The 20,075-nt window shown below is 34.7% G+C and overlaps 1 protein-coding gene across 4 annotated transcripts in view; it reads right to left on the bottom strand.

The window, feature by feature from the left end:
* LOC123551918 (radixin-like) overlaps positions 1-20,075 on the bottom strand; it is a 55,703-nt gene that overhangs the window by 5,177 nt on the left and 30,451 nt on the right. Inside the window, exons 9-14 of one of the 4 annotated variants that reach the window (XR_006686501.2) lie at positions 19,654-19,750; positions 10,724-10,997; positions 9,845-10,005; positions 9,226-9,427; positions 7,491-7,594; positions 2,617-2,846 (exon numbers count right to left, since the gene is read on the bottom strand). Coding sequence is in view for 3 of the 4 variants with exons in the window: in XM_045341214.2 (XP_045197149.1) it covers positions 2,682-2,846; positions 7,491-7,594; positions 9,226-9,427; positions 9,845-10,005; positions 10,724-10,997; positions 19,654-19,750 (1,003 nt within the window). In the remaining variant the exon portion in view is untranslated. Of the gene's footprint in view, positions 1-828; positions 2,847-7,490; positions 7,595-9,225; positions 9,428-9,844; positions 10,006-10,723; positions 10,998-19,196; positions 19,294-19,653; positions 19,751-20,075 lie in introns of those variants that run through there. The other 3 variants (XM_045341214.2, XM_053541477.1, XM_045341215.2) reach the window with 3 other exon arrangements.

The following is a 20,075-nucleotide window of genomic DNA, read 5'->3' as shown; positions in this document are numbered from 1 at the left end:
TGAAAAACTGTACAACAATGTGAAATTATCAATGCATGAAAATTCTAAAAAAAAAAAAAGCCTAGCTATCAAACATTTGTAATGTAGCACAAAAATATATATCTACAATATAATAAACTACAAATGTTAATAAAAATCCCCCCCCCCCCCCCGGAAATAATTAAATCTAGCTATCAGTGATAAAATTAGTTAAAGGGGAAACTCAACACTTGGTACACAGGATCAACACACTGTATTGTATGACAGTAAGTTGTTCTGCAGGACGAGCTGCTTAGAATTTTCTCTTGTCCAGCAATTAACTAAGGAAAAACAACTTCTATCAACAGTGTCTATTTCAAAGTCTGGTAAAAATGGTACCAACTGGAATCTTGTGATGGATCATCAAGTGCCTAGCTAATGTGATTTTAAAGTACTCAACTTCAATTTTAAATTGTTGAGATACTATGATTTCTGTGCCAGTCTGTTTTCATCCAATTTACCATATCTTTGTCTGACAGGGCGAATACTACAGCAAGTTCCAATTGCCAGAGCCAATTTCAACTTGTATTTACCAGAGGATGCCCTGATCAGGCTCAATTTACTATCCTCAATAAATACTCTCAAAACTTATGTTCATTTAGATCAGAAGTACCAAATTTTCCTGCAGAATTCATAATAAAATAATTATTACTGAACACAATCAATACCAAGAAAAGTAAATGGGAAAATTAGCTGGGCTATATATCTATTTACAACTGTAGTGAAATTGAACAAGGCTTAAATAAAGAAATCACTTGTTTCTCTGGATCTGTAATCATTTAATTTTAACCAAAAGGCATGAACAGTTTGTTTCAAGTTATTAGTGCCACGTTCTAGGAAGACACTGACAAAAGGTATTGCATAGTTCATGTTTAACAAAGCTACTAGATAAGACTTGCTGTTCTGTAAACCATTTTTTTCTAGCATAAAGTGTATTTCTAACTGTCTTTCTAACAAACAGTGTATTGCTTACTGTACAAAGGGATACTATGCTGACCATTAAATGGCTATAATATCACTAACTTTTCTTTCAAGAATAGCACAACAGCTTTTTTTCGAACGCTCAAGGAGGATAAAAGGAAGGAATATAGAACACATATTTAGTATCTGATACCTTAACATAAGATTTTAACAATATATAAAAGCACAAAATAGTTATGCTGTGTACTTTGAAAACAATTCATATCATGGGCACAAAATTCTGTGTTTTCGTCAAAAATGGCTATTTCATGTGTACATGAATTTGTGGACTTTATAAAAAATACATTAAATGGAAATTTTGTCAGTATGTTAGGATTGAATTTGAGGATTGACATAAGCACAAAAACTAGTCCCCACAAATATTAAAAGATTTCACAATATAATAAAAGTAGGAGGAAAATCTGCTATAACCTTTCAAAGTTTTAACGGTCTGATTTTCAAAATTTGGTCCCACTTTTAAACAGGCAGTATATTATAGCACTTTTCAGTGTATAAACTTTACAGTTCAACAAATTTTTTGTAAAATTGCCGTAGATACCTGTGTATAATGCGCGCCTGTGTATAAAAGCACCCCCGATTTTCACCCAAAATCCTGGGATAAAAATATTTGTGGTCAGTTTTGAGGTAGATTGAAAACAAAAGTAGGATTCAAATCGACAACGGTAATAAATCTATAAATCTTTTATTAGTATTATGATATATTCGATTTTTGATATTTCTTTCTTGAAAATAAAATTTAATTTGTATAAAATAAATTTTTTTTTTTTTTTTGGTTGGGTTTAACGTCGCACCGACACAATTTTAGGTCATATGGCGACTTTTATTTAATTTAATTTTGTTTAAGGAAAAATAAACTAGTACTATTATCTAAGACCTTATACCAGAAGTGGTCCTGCGTCATATAAATACAGATAATACGGAACGTAATGGCAATCGGAGTTTTTAGCCTGGGCAATTAGCGCATCGAGTAGTTATCCTTTACAAGAATGGCGAAAATCATAACTTGTTTGGAAGCTGAAAAATCGTCTGTACATGTAAAATGCACCCACAATTCGGGGGTGGTCCAGGGGATGAAAAAACTGCGCATTATACACGAGTATCTATGGTAATTGCAAAGAGTTTGGTATTAGCTTCTTTTCAAAAATGGATATCCTTTACTTAAAACAACAGCACTAAATATTACATTTGCCTATATATGTATGAAAACAAGCATTTTTAATAAAATTTTATCATTCAGGCCATTTTATAAAGAAAAACCATACTACATGATCTAACAAAACAGATATTGGTGGTTATTTTAGGGGATCAAACTTGACTCTGTCTACAAATGCAACTGTACAGCCCAAACGTTTTTCTAGCATTTTCATGAACAAAAAATACAGAACATCTATAACAATGACAAGCTTAATTTTCTTGGATGTTTTTAAAAGTACTGACTCTAGTAATATTTGAAAACTGCTGAAAAGTTCCAGTAAGTTCAAATTTCTCATGTGTGTCTTTAGTGGAAATATTCATGCTGGTGACTTTACATTTAAAGGACAGTCATAGATGTTTTAACAAGTTCCTTGTTGCAATTTGTTTATTCTGTGCATTAAGGACCATTCTGTTTTTACTTACATTCCTTCTAGTGAAACGTTAGCCTTGATATATGGTATAATATAAAGTCTACATTGATACAAAGATTACATGGACTCAAACTCATCAACTCGTTTTTTAGTATTTCCCTGACGGATCTGCTTCAGTGTCTTATATTTATCACGTCCTTGTTTCACATTCTCAGCATGGAGAACATCGTTGCGAGTCTGTGCCGCTTCATCCTTGGTACTTTTAAGCTCAGCCTGTAGCTCCTGCAAAACACAGAAATGATGTAACTTTATCAGCTGTCTAAAAGAGGAAGGTGTTAAAATGTTAAAAAGTGCCTAACTGTTGTTTAAATGCCACTTTGATACAGGAAAAAGCCACCTTCATATAAGAGATAGGTCCCCTGTTGCAGTGACAGTGTTGTGTAAAAATTTGCAAGGGGCCCCCACATATGGTTTCGAGAGTACCCAGGTGGGGGAACTTGGTTTTTCATTTTAATAAGCTTAAAATGTGTATCCCCTGAAAAGAATATCTGGAAATAAATTCAGAAAATTACAAGTAAAATATGCTAGTTTCACAACAAAGAGGCCTTGGACGATTGCTCACCTGACTTTCAGAGCTTGACAGACTAGTTTGGTAGAGGTTCATGCAAGGAAATTATCTGCAAAATTGTTTTTGGGGGACACAAACATGATACCCCACCCAGTCACATTATAATGAAACCTGGCTGACCAGTCCTAGTACGATCCTAAAATGCCGAGGGTCAATCATGGAAGTTATAATATCATTTTTCACATCTGGTATTATTTTAAAATAAGGCCAGCGATTTGTGAAATTTTCATAAATGGTGAAAAAGCAGTGTCCCCTTGAGGCCATGCTTTTTAAGGATACAGAATGATTAAAAAAAAAATTAGTAGCTGGTCATCTAAGAAACTGTACTGTCCAATTATTTGAATCAGGTCAGCTGTTCAAAAATTTCAAAGGAATTTGATAAAGCGTCACTCAATTCTATGAAAATATTTCGGAATCAGACCGGCACTTCCTGAAAAGTTTAAAAAGATTTTGATTTTGGTTGGCATTGGAAACAATTTCCACTGATGATGTATATCTGAAGAATTTTTGAACTTTGATTGGGAACACGAGAATTTCTGTGAAATCTAGCTAGTGTATGAATCTAACATGCTGGAATCAACATCTTACTCATTGGCATATGAGTGAGTAAAAGAAAAATTTATATATGGCACTAATTAGCTAATAAATAGTTTTAGAACAGATTACCATGCAATCAGCAATCTTATCAGCTATAGAGACAGAGCTGTCCGTAGAGCCAAGTCGATATTCGAAATATTGCCCAAAGCTAGAAAATATTACCCAAAAGGTTAATATTAAAAGAGTTTAAAGTTCAAAAGGGGGCATAATTTGACCAAAATGCATATCAGTTATAGGGACACTTGCTGCTATCAACTAGTTTTATAACACAAAGAAATGTGAAGTCAAGATCAATATCTGCATTAGTATTTGAGATAGTAACTTGATGTAAAACTTTAACCAAATTTTCTAAGTCTAAAAGGGGGCATGATTTTCCAACATACATGCAGAGTTATGGACTTGACCAGTGAGGTTGGTAATTGATCTAGAAAAAGAAAAAATAGTTTAAAATCTTTGCCTTCTAGAAATTAAGCTGTATATGTACTTGCACGCAAAACATTTGACCAGAATTTCTAGTTAAAAAGGGAGCATAATTTGGCAAAAATGAAGGTAGAGTTATGGGGACTTGATTGCTATCAATAGATTATTTAACCCCCAGGAAACATGTGAATTTAAATAAATAGGCTTAGTTTTGGAGATAGTAACTTGCATGTAAAACTTTAACCAAAATTTTCTAAGTCCAAAAGGGGGCATAATTTGCTCAAATACATGTCAGAGTTATGGGACTTGACCCAGAGAGGTTGGTAATTGACCTAGAAAAAGATAAAATAAGTTTCAAAGCTATATGCCTTTAATTGATGGCTGTATGTACTTGCATGCAAAAACTTAACCTAGGTGTGACGCCGACGCCGACGCCAGGGTGAGTAGAATAGCTAGACTATTCTTCGAATAGTCGAGCTAAAAATAAGATGTTAAAAAGTCATATGCATTAAAAAGGAGACTGAACCATTGAAAGCTGTGCAACTTTCTATACTATTGTTAAATGCAGAGCAGGTGATACTGCACAGTAAGTTAGAAGATTATGAGAAGATTATTAACAATACATACCAGGAACTTTCCAAGGTGCAAAAGGCAGTGCAGCATGGCAGCGTCTATCAATCCAAAAACAAGCACGCAGGGAAGTGATTTCTTTTAATCACATCGTCTTTAATAAATTAGTGATAACTATGCTATCAAGAACTTTCGACTACTGAACACATTGTATGGTCCAGCATGTTTATCTCGCATGTCATTTCAGCAATACACAGAGTAAGTGTGACAACATTCAAGTAGTTTAAATTGGGCCAACCATAATTTTGATTGAATGAAAAAGAGAACTGAAGGTGATTTTTTTGGCTTTCGATCAGAAACTTTGCAAATTAACAGTAGGTAAATTGCACCTTCAGTTTAATCACCCTCAGGAAACAGAATGAATGTAACATTTAACACTTTCCCACATCGATACGTTTATCACCGTATCTATCGATTACCAAACAGGAACGTATTGACCCGTGTCTATCGATTACCCGATAGAAACGTTTAATACCGATTAACGGCCATTTGAACAGAATCGTATTATCCCGTGTCCCATAATCAATCGCTTTATTTTCGTTCTTTTCCTAAAGAAGCAAATTCTGGATGTTTACTAACTCAAAATATGGGATTTCGTCATCATTATTTACGTACAAGATCATGTGGTTACTATTTAAGTTTATAGTACTTTGCAAAGAAAGACACCGGGGTTTTTTCCTACATGTGCACGACGCTACGTCATGGAAAATTACTGAGAAAACTGCTTGCAACTGCCCGATTCGCGGGACTTTCCTCGTTCTAAAAATAACAACCATTTAACATCTAAGTATTTTTAAATGTGTTAGGTCATGAAGGTCACGCGTGATACATGCAGATTTTCCCTAAACAACAATTTGTGTATACGATGGCTTGGAATTTATGGCTTTACATAACAGGAAGTGTTAATCAAAACAGAAGGACCGCGGCTTCCAAATATTTTATGACACCCCAAGAGTTAATTGCAGTGGAAGTCACCCGTGATGTACCGACGTTTGATCATCAAAATATTACGTAATATTATCTAAAAATATTTTTATTTTTAGCACAAGAATACTGTAGTCAGTTACGAGTCTCGATCTCAGCGATCTTTTTGCACTTTCAGAAATTTTACGATCCGTTGTTTTTGTAGTGTTATTCAGTTTGATGGTTGTTTTTTTTTTTTATATATAAATACTTACCGATTCCGATTTGGAAGATGAGTCTATTAACTATAAATCAAACTTTCAAACATCAAAACGAAATTGTATATGAATTTCAATGTGAAAGTAATCCAAAACAGAATTTTATGCCTAAAAATATATTTCCCTTACTTTAACACTTTATATCTTCGAAACTCAAAGAGAAACTACAATAAATTTTGTATTTGGAAAGAGAATTTAAATTGCTATAAACTTTATATTGACAAAAATAATGTCAAACTTACAGAAAATATTAAAATAATGACATTTTTAACTAAGTGTGTGTAATCACAAAATAATGCCAACACCTCTGTTCAGATAAGACAGTCACGCTTATCAGCCATATACCGATTATTGATTATTGATTATCACTTATCAGTGTTACGTAAAAGAGGTTACTTTGGCTTCTGTTCTGTGTGGTAAAGGGTTAACAACCAGGCAAATATGACTGGAGCGTAAAACATAATTTTTTTAAGCCTTCCTTTCTTTGTAATTCTCTCATTTCTTTCTTACAAGTTAACCTAACCACTGTTCTTGGATTCAGTTCCAGTACTCTCTTGTTTTCACAACTAACTGCCAACTTCCTACATGTATCAGAGGTGGAAGACAAAGATTTCAGACACAAAATCTTACCAAATTGCCAAGGCGAATGAATACCTTGCACAGGAATCAAACTCACAGCCCTGATGCATAGATCTGCACTCTTTCTACTGCGCTTACCAACATATACATATATATTGAGTACATATTAAAAGGGAAGTTATATACTACAAGCTTGATCACTTTATCATGACATACACCATAAGCTTACAAAAGCCTTTTGATATAAGAAGAAATTAGAATGTTTTAGTAGCTGTAATCACGATGCAATATTAAAGCTGCGTGAAAAACATAAAATCGGAGGAAAACAAACAACTGACAAAAGTTTCACTCGGTGGAGTATCAGCTGCCACAGGTTTTCAATGATTTCTACATTTCATGCAACAGTAATTTTGCTTTTTTCGTTGTGTCTGATTTAAAAGCAAAACATGTACAAAGGGCCATAATTCAGCCAAAATACTTGACAGAGTTATGTACTCTTGCCTACATGTAGAGACTAATATAACTTTCAAAGCCACATGTCAAATAGTTTTTACAAAACATAGATTATTATTTAATATATGTTATATTTTTTTTACTTAAAAATATAGTTCAAGGTATGGTTTTCTTTACTAAATTCAACATGGGAGCCTTATAAACAACACAAAGATTTTACATCCCTGTGTTATAGTAAATGATTCTGCAAAGTTAATTGAAAATCCCTTTAGGTACAAGTAATGTTGCCAACAAAAACATTATTTACCCTACATGACACTGTAACTTGCTAAGTCTTGTACAGCAGTTTTACTTTAGTGCTGGACTATTTTTCCGTACGTGTATAAAATACACAGGTAAAGCAGTGGCTTTATTAAAAGAAAGAACAGAAGATGTTACCAGAAGTTGCTGCTGCAGCCTCTTATTCTTTTCAATTTCAATTTCTCTGTCTTCCTCTGGCCGAGGCATGTTTTCCATATTCTCATACTCTTGTAAGTTGGCATCTAAAAGGTAATTAACAATTGTATATACAACTGACAAAATAAAAACAAATCTGGTAGTATGGTTGTCCATGTACAAAGTACAACAACTGCTAGACAGATACTCTCCTATAGTAGAAGAATTAGAACCAAAGAGCTACAAAAACTAGAGCTATCACTAAAGGTGACCAATGTACCCCCCGCATGCACTGACACAGTACATTGCAATTTGACGCACACAAGATTGCATAATTATGTGGACTTTATGTATATAGACTGTATGTATACAGTATAGTAACAAAAAACAAAGTGCCATAACTATGCAGAATATTTATCTAAAAGAACGTAACATGCACCATGCACAACTAGGGTTGGCACTGATCACTTGTGTGAAGTTTCATTAAGTTGTGTGCAAGCGTTTGAAAGATTAGGCGTGCACAAGATTGCATATGCAGACTGTATGTATATAGTATGTTAACAAGAAACAAAGTCCCTAAACTCTGCAAATTAAAATTTTGAAAGAACGTGACATGCCTGATGCACAACTAATGTTGTTACTGATCACTTGTGTGAAGTTTCATTAAACTGTGTCAAGGGGATGAGGAGAGATGGTGCGCACAAAATTGTGTCTATGTATATAGTATAGTAACAAAAAAACAAAGTCCCGTAACTCTGCAAATAAAAATTCTGAAAGAACCAAACATGCCCCATGCACAACTACTGTTGTTACTGATCACTTGTGTGAAGTTTCATTAAACTGTGTCAAGGGGATCAGGAGAGATGGTGCGCACAAGATTGTGTCTATGTATATAGCACAGTAAAAAAAACAACAAAGTCCCGTAACTCTGCAAAAAAAAATTCTGAAAGAACCAAACATGCCTGATGCACAACTAATGTTGTTACTGATCACTTGTGTGAAGTTTCATTAAACTGTGTCAAGGGGATCAGGAGAGATGGTGTGCACAACATTGTGTCTATGTATATAGTATAGTAACAAAAAACAAAGTCCCATAACTCTGCAAATATTTTTTCGGAAAGAACCTAACATACCCCACGCACAACTACTGTTGTTACTGATCACTTGTGTGAAGTTTTATTAAATTGTGTCAACGGACAGACGGACAACCTGAAACCAGTATACCCCTCTTACAACTTTGTTGTCGGGGAGGGGGGGTACAATAAATAGATCAGCAACTTGAAAGGCATATAGAGCAAATCTCGCCAACATCACGTGGGAACTGAATGAGATCTCGTTTTACCGGTGTATGAAACAGACTGCAGAAGGATAAAATTTTGTGTCATGTAAAACTTTCTATCAGATCGTTAGTTTATAATGAAAATGGTGTTTTTTAATGTTATTAGTATTTTCTACATGGGGAAGGAATGAATTTATGATGGAAGTCTGAGAAATCAACAGTTGTTGTTTGAAAATTGGACCAGATTCGGTTTATTACATGCTGACCATATCGCCAGTGTAATAATTTAATAAGCGCCTGTTGATATGATCATGAGTGATCAAGTCAGCAAACGCTTCAATAAGATAATGCGGTGACACGCGCTTACGTGGTATTTGTTACAACTAAAACAGTGAGTGATCTAGTTTTTACCTCCTACATTAAGAGAATTACAACTTAAAGATATTTCCTTGCTCATACCTCCATGTTCCTGGTCTTGTTCGCTTTCCTCATCCTTGACGTGCATCTGTGACATTGCCTGCAAGAGAGCCTCCTGGTCACGCTGGGCTTGCTCCTTAGCTTCTGCCAATGCTGCTTGCATCTGATTCATCTCATCATCCTTCTCAGTCAGTTTAGACTCACTTTGTTCAATTTCTGCCTTTGCTGCAAGGTACTCCCTCTCCTGAAAGTGTTCACAAAATTCTCTAGCATCATTCACCCACGTTAAAAATACTCCCATATTAAAATGACACTGTGGTCATTAACTTATATGTCATATGGTTTACAAAAATTTGTGACTTTTATGACAATTCGGCCAATACAAGACCTGTTGACACACCAAGTGACCTAACCCTGAACCAAACTTTTGATCTATGAACCTCTAAATATTTTGCAAAGCACAACAAACCACAGATCATAATGTCTCTTAAATCAATGTACAGACTTTTTGTTCCAATCATGCAATAGAAAATATTTGTGAAACCTGTTCATTTCACATACTAGTCTGGATATGACTTTGCATTACCTCAAAGCTCACTATTAATTTTCTAAATTTAGCTCTTATTTGTGTTACTAAGTGTATCCGTGATATATAACATACCAGTCTGGCTTTCTCCTCCTCGTGCATGTGTGCTGTCTCCTGAAGCTGCATCTCCAGTTCCTCAGCCTTACGTCTCTGTTCTGCAATATCTTCCTGTGCCTTATTGTAATCATCTACAACCTTCGAAAGACTGTCAATACGGGTGTTTGACTCTTCCAGAGCTGTAAACAAGGTAACACACTTTACAATCAACTTGCATAAACTTGGCAGTCTGCCAGTTGACAAACCAGTTTGTAGCAAACAGCATCACAATTCAATTTTTTACAACCTGTGAGACAAGTCAACTACCTTACAAAAACCTTTTAGACAAATAACATTATGAAAATGGGTGTGTATTTAAGAAATGAAATTTTTTTCGGTGTTCATGCGAAATGAACTGCAAAATAGGACCGTCAAATCCATGAATCGTGCTAGCAATTCATGTTTAATTTGCTGATCCTATTCTGTTGTCCATTTTGCATGAACACCAAAAAAAACCTTTCATTTCTTGTATTTATGTTATATTTCCTTTTCAATTGTAAACAAGATTAAATTATAAATTGCACACATTTTATTGCATTTAACATTAAAATCAGCTTCCCGGCCATTCTGTTCACCAGAGGGAATGACTGCAACGTCGTCTAAGGAACCTTCTCCCTGACTATAAGCGGACGTCGTCAAAACAGCTGCCCATTACCTCTAAGCAGCGTTGACATAACTTTTGCGCCTTTCCTTTTGCTGTTCATACGAAATGAACATCACAATTTTCAATGGAAAAGGATAGGGCAAATGTAAATATTTATATTTCAAATACAAAAGAGAAATAACAGTTAACTCCACAAAGAGGTAATAGCTCATCAGCAATAATAAGAAGCACATTGTGTAATCATTTTTTTTTACCTTTTCTGTTGCGTTCACTTTCCTCCTTGTATTTTTCCAACATATCTTCCAGCTCTTTTCTCTTCTGTTCTGCATCATCACGTTTTTGTCTCTCAATCTCAAGACGAGCCTTTTCTGTCTGTTTGGCCATTTTGTCTTCACGGGCTTGAGCCTTCATCTGTTGTACTTCTATCGTATCCGGTTTTCTTCTACGCATGTAAAGTTCATGGTTACCCATACATAAAGCTAATATACGCTTGTTGATTCGTAATCTAGGTGCATAAAATACAAAGTCCTGAAAAATAACACATATGAACTTCTAATAAAAGGCAATTTAGTTTTGTAGATATGTATTTTAGTGATAAACTTAACCATTTCATGCTCAAACCATGCTTAGAAAAGACCTTATGCAGATTTATATGATAAACTTTAAATGTAAAACCAAAGACAAGGCAAAAATACCAAAAATCAATTGAAACAAGAAAAGCAAGTAGAAAATAGTTGTAAATTTATAGCAAGCTTTATTTACATGGGAAAAAGGGAAAAATTACGATAAACAGGGGCAGGTAAAAGCTCTAAACAAACAGACACATTAACACAGAGTGCACTTAAAAATATGTTAATGTGATGTATTCCAGATCAAGTTTCATTAAAAGTTTTATTTACATGGGAAATAGGAAAAGTAGTGTATTTTTCAAGTCATGGAAACATTACAAACAGAGACAGGTAAAAGCTTTACAGGGATCAGCCTACAAGGCGATTTGAGCGATATCATCGCTTTAAAGTCGGCCACTTCGCCTAATTATCACCTCCGGGCGAAATCCAAATCGCCGAGTTTTTCAGCGAGTTATTATCTGCAAAACTTGGATGCATATTCTAGATTAAATTATAGATAAATCCATAGTCAACCCCGCCAACTCGCCTGTCAAACTTCAGCCAATCGTAGCGTTAATATCTAACAGTGTCAATCAATAATATTGTAAACCGCCGCCATTTTGAAAATTTTCAATCGGTGTGCAAAAAGCCGATAAACTTAACGAGAGCATGATTTTATGCAACAATTGTATATTATTCTTTCATTTTATTAAAGATTACTTCAAAAATTATTTCAATTACCATAATTACGGTCAATTTCTGTAAATGAACGGCTCGGGTACTGTGGATAAAAAATGATTTCGCGGACGTCAGAACTGCCGTACAAAATATTGTAAAAAGATCACCATTAACTACGAGTTTGGTATTATTTTCGAAAAATTTAATAAATGAATAAATTAAATGTATAAATCTGAACAAATTGGTGCAAAAATCAGGCATTATAAAAGTACGAGAATCGAAACATTAATGAAAATTTTCACGCCGTTTTGACCGTGCACCTGTTAAATTTACGAATTTCGGACATGTAAATTTCGGATAAAAATTTAAAGGCGACTTTTTCATAACTAAATTTATACTTTTATTTAGAAATTCATGAAAATGATAATGCAAGAATCAATTTCCTTAAATAATTACTGTTTATAAGTTACAGCTAGACCCACAGAAAGTGGATATATATAGGCAAGAAACTGAATGCTATGCCGATTCTTCTCCTTAAATTTCTCAACTTCTCCCTAAATTCTGTGGAGGGAGAAGTCACTTCTCCCTAAAATTTTGACCTAGGCTGATCCCTGCTTTACACAAACAGATACATTATAAGAATATATTAAGTATTAATTTTGGAAAATGTCTTCCAGATAAAGTTTCATAAACAAGAGGGCCATGATGGCCCTATATCGCTCACCTGTTATCATTGCAATTGAGGACAAGAAGGTCCTCAGAAAAAATATCTAAGTCCAAAGGACAGTAACAACAAAGGGAAGAAATTTAACCAAAAAGAAAAAAAAAATTCTTACAAGGTACAGATATGTCAAAATACACCTACAAATTGGAGGTACCATCCATGTTGTACCACAGAAAAGTGGTCTCGGTTTTTCCCTACGGCCAATAATAAAAAAGTTACTAAAAATAAGCTATTTATAGTAACGTAAAAGGGAAGTAATTAAAAAAAAATTATTGTAAGTGAAGAAAAGAAGGATCTGCCAAATAAATCTGTTGACATAAATGAAATTTCATATCAGTATCTTCATTGGTTACAGACATTTTAATTTGAAATAAAGGGAGGTAATTTGACATAAAATCAGTCCATAGTTATCTACCCTGATTGACTCAGTCCAACTAATGACAATAATGAAATTTCAAATAAGTTCTATAAGTACTTACTGATATAAATCCATTTTGATTACAATCAGGGGAGGTAATCAGATATAAAAAAACTCTGAACCTACGCTTGGATCTGATTTGTCATGGAATCAAAGAATAATTGTTGTTGAAGTTATTTTGGAAGTTTGTATCAAATAAAACCATAAATGAAGTCTCTATATGGCTGCAAAAGCCAAAATAGCCAATTTTGGACCTTTAAGGGGCCATAACTCTGGAACCCATGAAGAAATCTGGCCAGTTCAAGAAAGGAACCAAGATCTTGTGGTGATACAAGTTATGTGCAAGTTTGGTTAAAATCGAATCATAAATGTAGCTGCTATTGTGCAGACAAGGTCAAAATAGCTAATTTTGGCCCTTTCAGGGGCCATAACTCTGGAACCCATAATGGAATCTGGCCAGTTGAAGAAAGGAACCGAGATCTTATGGTGATACAAGTTGTGTGCAAGTTTGGTAAAAATCAAATCATAAATAAAGCTGCCACTGTGCAGACAAGGTCAAAATAGCTAATTTTTCGCCCTTTCAGGGGCCATAACTCTGGAACCCATAATGGAATCTCGCCAGTTCAAGAAAGAAACCAAGATCTTATGATGATACAAGTTGTATGCCAGTTTGGTTAAAATCAAATCATAAATGAAGCTGCTATTGTGCAGACAAGGTCAAAATAGCTAATTCTGGCCCTTTCAGGGGCCATAACTCTGGAACCCATAATGGAATCTGGCCAGTTCAAGAAAGGAACCGAGATCTTATGGTGATACAAGTTGTGTGCCAGTTTGGTAAAAATCAAATCATAAATAAAGTTGCTATTGTGCAGACAAGGTCAAAATAGCTAATTTTGGCCCTTTCAGGGGCCATAACTCTGGAACCCATAATGGGATCTGGCTAGTTCAAGAAAGGAACCGAGATCTTATGGTGATACAAGTTGTGTGCAAGTTTGGTTAAAATAAAATCATAAACGAAACCACTATCGTGCAGACACGAAATTGTTGACCGACACACGGACGGACGGACTGACGACGGACAAAGGGTGATCACAAAGGCTCACCTTGTCACTATGTGACAGGTTAGCTAAAAAGAAGTACATATCATAATATCTATCACATGCCAAACATGCAAGTATAGAATATTATTTCAACCAAAGTATTTTTCTTTGCACGTGCAAATTCAACTTAATATGGATATGTAAATTTTTAAGAGAAAGATGACCAGAATGAATATGAATATATACTGATTCTATACATTAGCGTAACTATTCAGTTTGTTGATGAAAGAACAAACTATGGTATGTTTGTGCAAAAGCTCCGTTCAATCTTAAACCCTTAATTGCTGCAACAGCTATACTAACTCTTTTCTGAGCAGCAGTAAATAGTTCTTTTGAAAGTGAAAGACAACTTTTTCACATGATACAAGTGTGAGGCAGAGTTTAAATTTCTTTCAACAAAATCATCAGTTCACAGAAAATGGATTATGTTCCAACAAGTTAAACTCTTGACCAATACTAAGCTTGGTAAATACCCTCCATATTAAACTAAGAAGAACCCCTCCATAAAGACCTCTGTAGAAACCCTATGTGCTGAGCTCAGTAGAATCCCCCTGTATTAAGCTTGGTAGAAACCCTCCTTATTAAGCTTAGTACAAACCCCCAAAATCAAGCCCCCTTGTATTTAAAATCCATTTTAGATGTCCAGCTAACTTAGCCTAGCTCTTTGAGAATAGACAGTCTGGTTCTTTAACATGCCCCGTGTATAGCACCGATACACTCTAAGCCATCTTTCCTGGGAAGAACAAGTACATGCCCCTCAGTGTATAAACCCTCCATATTAAGCTTAGTACACCCCCCACCCCCATATCAAGCCCCTTGTATTTAGCTTGGTAGAAACCCTCTATATTAAGCTTAGTACAAACCCTCCGTATCAAGCCCCCTGTATTTATCTTCGTAGAAACCCTCCATATTAAGCTTAGCACAAACTGTCTACATCGAGCCCCCTGTATTTATCTTCGTAGAAACCCTCCATATTAAGCTTAGTACAAACCCTCCATATCAAACACTCCATATTAAGCTGGTTAAAATCTCTCAAAGCTAAAAGAACATCCAAATCACTCTATTTAGCTAGGTAGAAACCCCAAATCGAGAGCTCAGCAAAATTAGTCTAAGTGTATATAGAAACAGAAGCAGATAGACTAGTTTCGTTCTGAGACCTCAAAATATAGTTTTTGATAACCCTTCCATATAAAGGTTGGCAAGCATAAATGTCTGTTTTTATGTTGACCCATACAAGTTAATAATTACTGATAAATCTGGCATGCAGATATCAATTTAGTGGACATGCTAGATATAGATCATAACTACATAGTTAAACATACAACAGCTTATAAATTATTAAAGGACTGAATGTTACTGTTTGTGTTTACATATAATGTATAAACTACAATGGGACTTCTGGAAAATCCATAAAATCATGCTAGCAATTCTTAGACAGTTTGCCAGAAGTCTCAAGGTGGTTTAAACCCATATAAATGCACAACAAGAGCACCGCCTTGCGGGTGCTGACGCTCATCTGATTTTTTTTGTGTAATAGAAATATTGTCCCACCCATGATTTTCTAAGTCTAAAAAGGGCCATCATTCTTGCAAAAAGCAGGATAGAGTTACGTTTCTTGATGTACAGTGTCCACTTATGATGGTGAAATACTGTTGCAAGTTTTAAAGCAATAGCTTTGATAGTTTATGAGAAAAGTTGACTTAAACATAATACTCAACCAAGAAAATGATTTTCTAAGTCCAAAAGGGGCAACAATTATTGCAAAAAGCAGGATGGAGTTATGTTGCATGCTGTACAGGGTCAGCTTATGATGGTGAACAAGTGTTGCAAGTTTCAAAGCAATAGCTTTGATAGTTTAAGAGAAAAAGTTGACCTAAACATAAAACTTAACCAAGAAATCTGATATTTTCTAAGTCCAAAAGGGGCCATAAATCTTGCAAAAAGCAGGACGGAGTTATGTTTCTTGCTGTACAGGGTCAACTTATGATGGTGAACAAGTGTTGCAAGTTTTAAAGCAATAGCTTTGATAGTTTAGGATAAAAGCTGACCTAAACATAAAACTTAACCAAGAAAACTGATTTTCTAAGTCCAAAAGGGGCAATAAATCTTGCAAAAAGCAAGATGGAGTTATGTTTCTTGATGTACAGGGTCTGCTTATGATGGTGAACAAGTATTTTAAGTTTCAAAGCAATAGCTTTGATAGTTTAGGAGAAAAGTTGACCTAAACATAAAACTTAACCAAGAAATCTGATATTTTCTAAGTACAAAAGGGGCCAAAAATCTTGCAAAAAGCAAGATGGAGTTATGTTTCTTGCTATACAGGGTCAGCTTATGATGGTGAACAAGTATTCCAAGTTTCAAAGCAATAGCTTTGATAGTTTAGGAGAAAAGCTGACCTAAACATAAAACTTAACCAGGCAACGCCGACGCAGACGCCGACAACCGCTCAAGTGATGACAATAACTCATAATTTTTTTTCAAAAAATCAGATGAGCTAAAAATATTTCAATTTCTAAGTTGCTCACTAGAAAAATATAAGGCTTCTTTCCAAAAAAATATATAAGAAAACCATCAAAATTCTTTGAATACCAATCTTTACAATTAACTGATAGAACAGCCAAAAGACCTGCCCAAAGTTAAATTGCAATTTTCCTTCTGATGAAAACACAGATCCTGATTTCAAATCAAAATATTCCTGACTCAAATGAAAGATCTCAGTTGTATTCATTCATTTTAAGCTTTACAATGAGAGAAAGACGTTTTAGCTATTATTCAATCCTCTTTTTGAAATTTTGATTGCCTTTTCAAATGATGAGATTTTTTTTTGGTCAACAGCATCAAATCACATTTGAAATCTCTCCAAAAGTGTTGTCCCTGATATAACTGCACCAATGTTGTTTATAAGAATATATGAACTTTATTTTCTTTATTATTATTATTATACCAGATTTATATAGCGCCCTTTCAATATAAAGGGTGGAAACGTAAATATTTCTTGATAAAAAAATTTGAGCCGCACCATGAGGAAACCAACATAGTGCGTTTGCGACCAGCATGGATCCAAACCAGCCTGCTCATCCACGCAGTCTGTTCAGGATCCATGCCGTTCACTAACAGTTTCTCTAATTGCAATAGGCTTTGAAAGGGAACAGCATGGATCCTGACCAGATTGTATGGATGCACAGGCTGGTCTGGATCCATGCTGGTAGCAAATGCACTGTTGGTTTTCTCATGGTGCCGCTTATATAATAAGATTTATTGTCATTCCTGTAGCTCTGAACAGTGAAAAACTTTTGTTACCTGTATAGTTTGTGGTATATGTTTCAAATTATTTGCTCAAATAAAATAAGTTCACTAAACTTGCACTTATCCTTAAAGAGATAGGTGCAAAGACCATAAAAACATACAACTTAATTTGCAATTTACATTGTCAACTTATACCAAACTGCAAAGCAACCAAGATATGGGTCTGTTCTGATAAGATTCATTTAAAAACACTATTTTTACTGTCATTACAGCAATATAATGGCAACTGTTCAAAAATACTTCTCTTTTTCTTTTTTTTTTCTTTAGGCATGACTAATTGCAATGCTGACAAATCCTGAATAACTTTGTAGTTTGGTATCAATAATAGTCATTGCCTGAAATAACTTCAGTTTCCTAAAACAGCTTTATCAATCCGATTTTCCACATCTATCTCTTAAATTCGTTACGAATCATTTTGAATATAATGCATGTCCTTCCTGACACAGGCATGCTAACAACTTTCATCAGAGAGCCATATCTTTTCATGTCTAAGTTTAATGTTATGATTATGTGAGAAAATATTCCTCCATCTTTTCTCAATAAAGATATTTTTAAACAAGAGCTGTCGGATGACAGCATGCTCGACTATTCGAAGAATTGATGGAAGAATTGGGTCAAAATATTACCACAGATTTTCAGACAAAAAAAAAGATAGATTAGACAAACAATGTTCCTGTATTTGTGGATTTGGATAAGTCTTGCTCTAAATGGCAATGTGTGACCATGATGGTAATGAAGTGTTCAAAGTCTGAAGTGTTCAAAGTTTCAAAGTCATATATCAAACCGTTTAGACAAAATATGAAATGGTATGAGAAACTTAACTTATTTCTATGTCAAAAAAGGGCTAAACTGAGTTAAAGTCCTTTGCCTAGTTAAGAAGTCTTGCCTACATAATGTAGACTGTGATGGTAAACAAGTGGTCAATGTTTCAAAGCCATATGACAAAAAGGTTAGGCAAAATATGGACTGGTATGAAATATTTAACTGATTTCCAAGTCCAAAAAGGGCCATAATTCAGCAAAAATAGTTGACAGAGTTATGTACTCTTGCCTACAGATGGAAATCATGTTGATAAACAAGTGTTCAAAGTTTCAAAGTTGCATGTCAAATAGCTTTGACAAAACACTGACTTGTACAAAAAACTGAACCAATTTCAAAGTCCAAAAAGGGCCATAATTCAGCCAAAATAGTTGTCAGAGTTATGTACTCTTGCCTACAGATAGCAATCATGATGATAAGCAAGAGTTCAAAGTTTAAAAGCCATATGTCAAACAGTTTTGACAAAACGTGGACTTGTATGAAAAAAAAAAACAAATTTCAAAGCCCAAAAAGGGCCATAATTCAGCCAAAATAGTTGACAGAGTTATGTACTCTTGCCTACAGATAGAGACTATTATACTGAACAAGTGATAAAAGTTTCAAAGCCATATGTCAAACACTTTACACAAAATATGAACTGGTACGAAAAACTTAACCAAGATTTCTAAGTCAAAAGGGGCCATAATTCAACCAAAATCCTTGACGGAGTTATGTACTCTTGCCTATAACTGAACATGGTGATGGTAAACAAGTGTTGAAAGTTTCAAAGCTTTATCTCAAAAGACTTTGTCAAATTGTGGACTGGTATGAAAAACTTAACCAAGGTGTGATGCCGACGCCGTGGTGAGTAGGATAGCTCTACTTATTCTTCGAATAGTCGAGCTAAAAAGCCAAGAATGTATGTGAAGACTTAACTTGCTCCTTTTCTTATATTAAAGCAGATAAAGCAGTTTGACAGTCACCCCTTGCCACTGTAGGAGCTATTTCAAGCAATGACACAAGCAGGTAAAGGGAGATAGTTTCTGGCTATACTGTAACACACACACATGTAAATACAGGGAGATCCTCACTTACAGGTGCTCGTCTATCTATTGGCTTAAGGATAAACTTTTTGTCATTAAATGAAATGTTCCTTATCTCACTCCAAGGGAATCCAACTTTTGGTGTTAGTCTGTAAGAAACACAGCACACAAATTTACAACAGAACACTACAATACTAAAGTATTAAAGACTACTTTTAAACCAAATATACCATCAACCCACAACAAATTACTCTGACCTGAACGACCATTTCTGGGAAAATATGTTTTTCTGCTTCGATTTTTCTCTGTTGTTTTTGTTTGAAACCTCTTTTTATTAAGTAATATGCCTACAACAGCATCCAAATGCAAAACTGGTTAAAATATAAACTCCCCTGCCAGCTTTCCATCAATCCCATTTCCATTTCATTTACAAAGCCCCATCAATGGTTCCAGATCAGAATAAATTCCACAGTCACCATGGTAACAACATTTTACAACAATGTACTTACTGGTGCCTTTTTATCTATTGGTTTAATGACAAACTTTTTGTCGTTAAAAGATATGTTTCTGATTTCACTCCATGGAAAACCAATTTTTGGTGTTAATCTGCAAAAGAAATCTAGCAGAGATAACATTTTTAGCATAAAAATTCTGTGTTCTGATCTGTATGTCTCCTTATATATAATTCTTGCAAAATGGATTGGAAATTTCCCTCTGTACTTTATAAACTTGTTTTACACCCCTTGATGTTGGGGAACTCTTGTAATGCATATGCTGTCATTTCAACAAACTACATTTTTGACAGAAACAACTATAAGAAAATTGTGCCTAAAATAAACTCTTTCTATCATTTGTGGAATACGGATATATATAGAATATATCACTGGTTGTAGGCGGGTTATTGATACCCTCCAGTCGAACAGCTGTTCCA

Source organism: Mercenaria mercenaria, chromosome 4 (genome assembly GCF_021730395.1).
Source record: "Mercenaria mercenaria strain notata chromosome 4, MADL_Memer_1, whole genome shotgun sequence".
In the NCBI taxonomy this organism is placed as follows: domain Eukaryota; kingdom Metazoa; phylum Mollusca; class Bivalvia; order Venerida; family Veneridae; genus Mercenaria; species Mercenaria mercenaria.
Note: the sequence above shows the minus strand (reverse complement) of the source record. Positions and strands in the feature narration are given on the sequence as shown.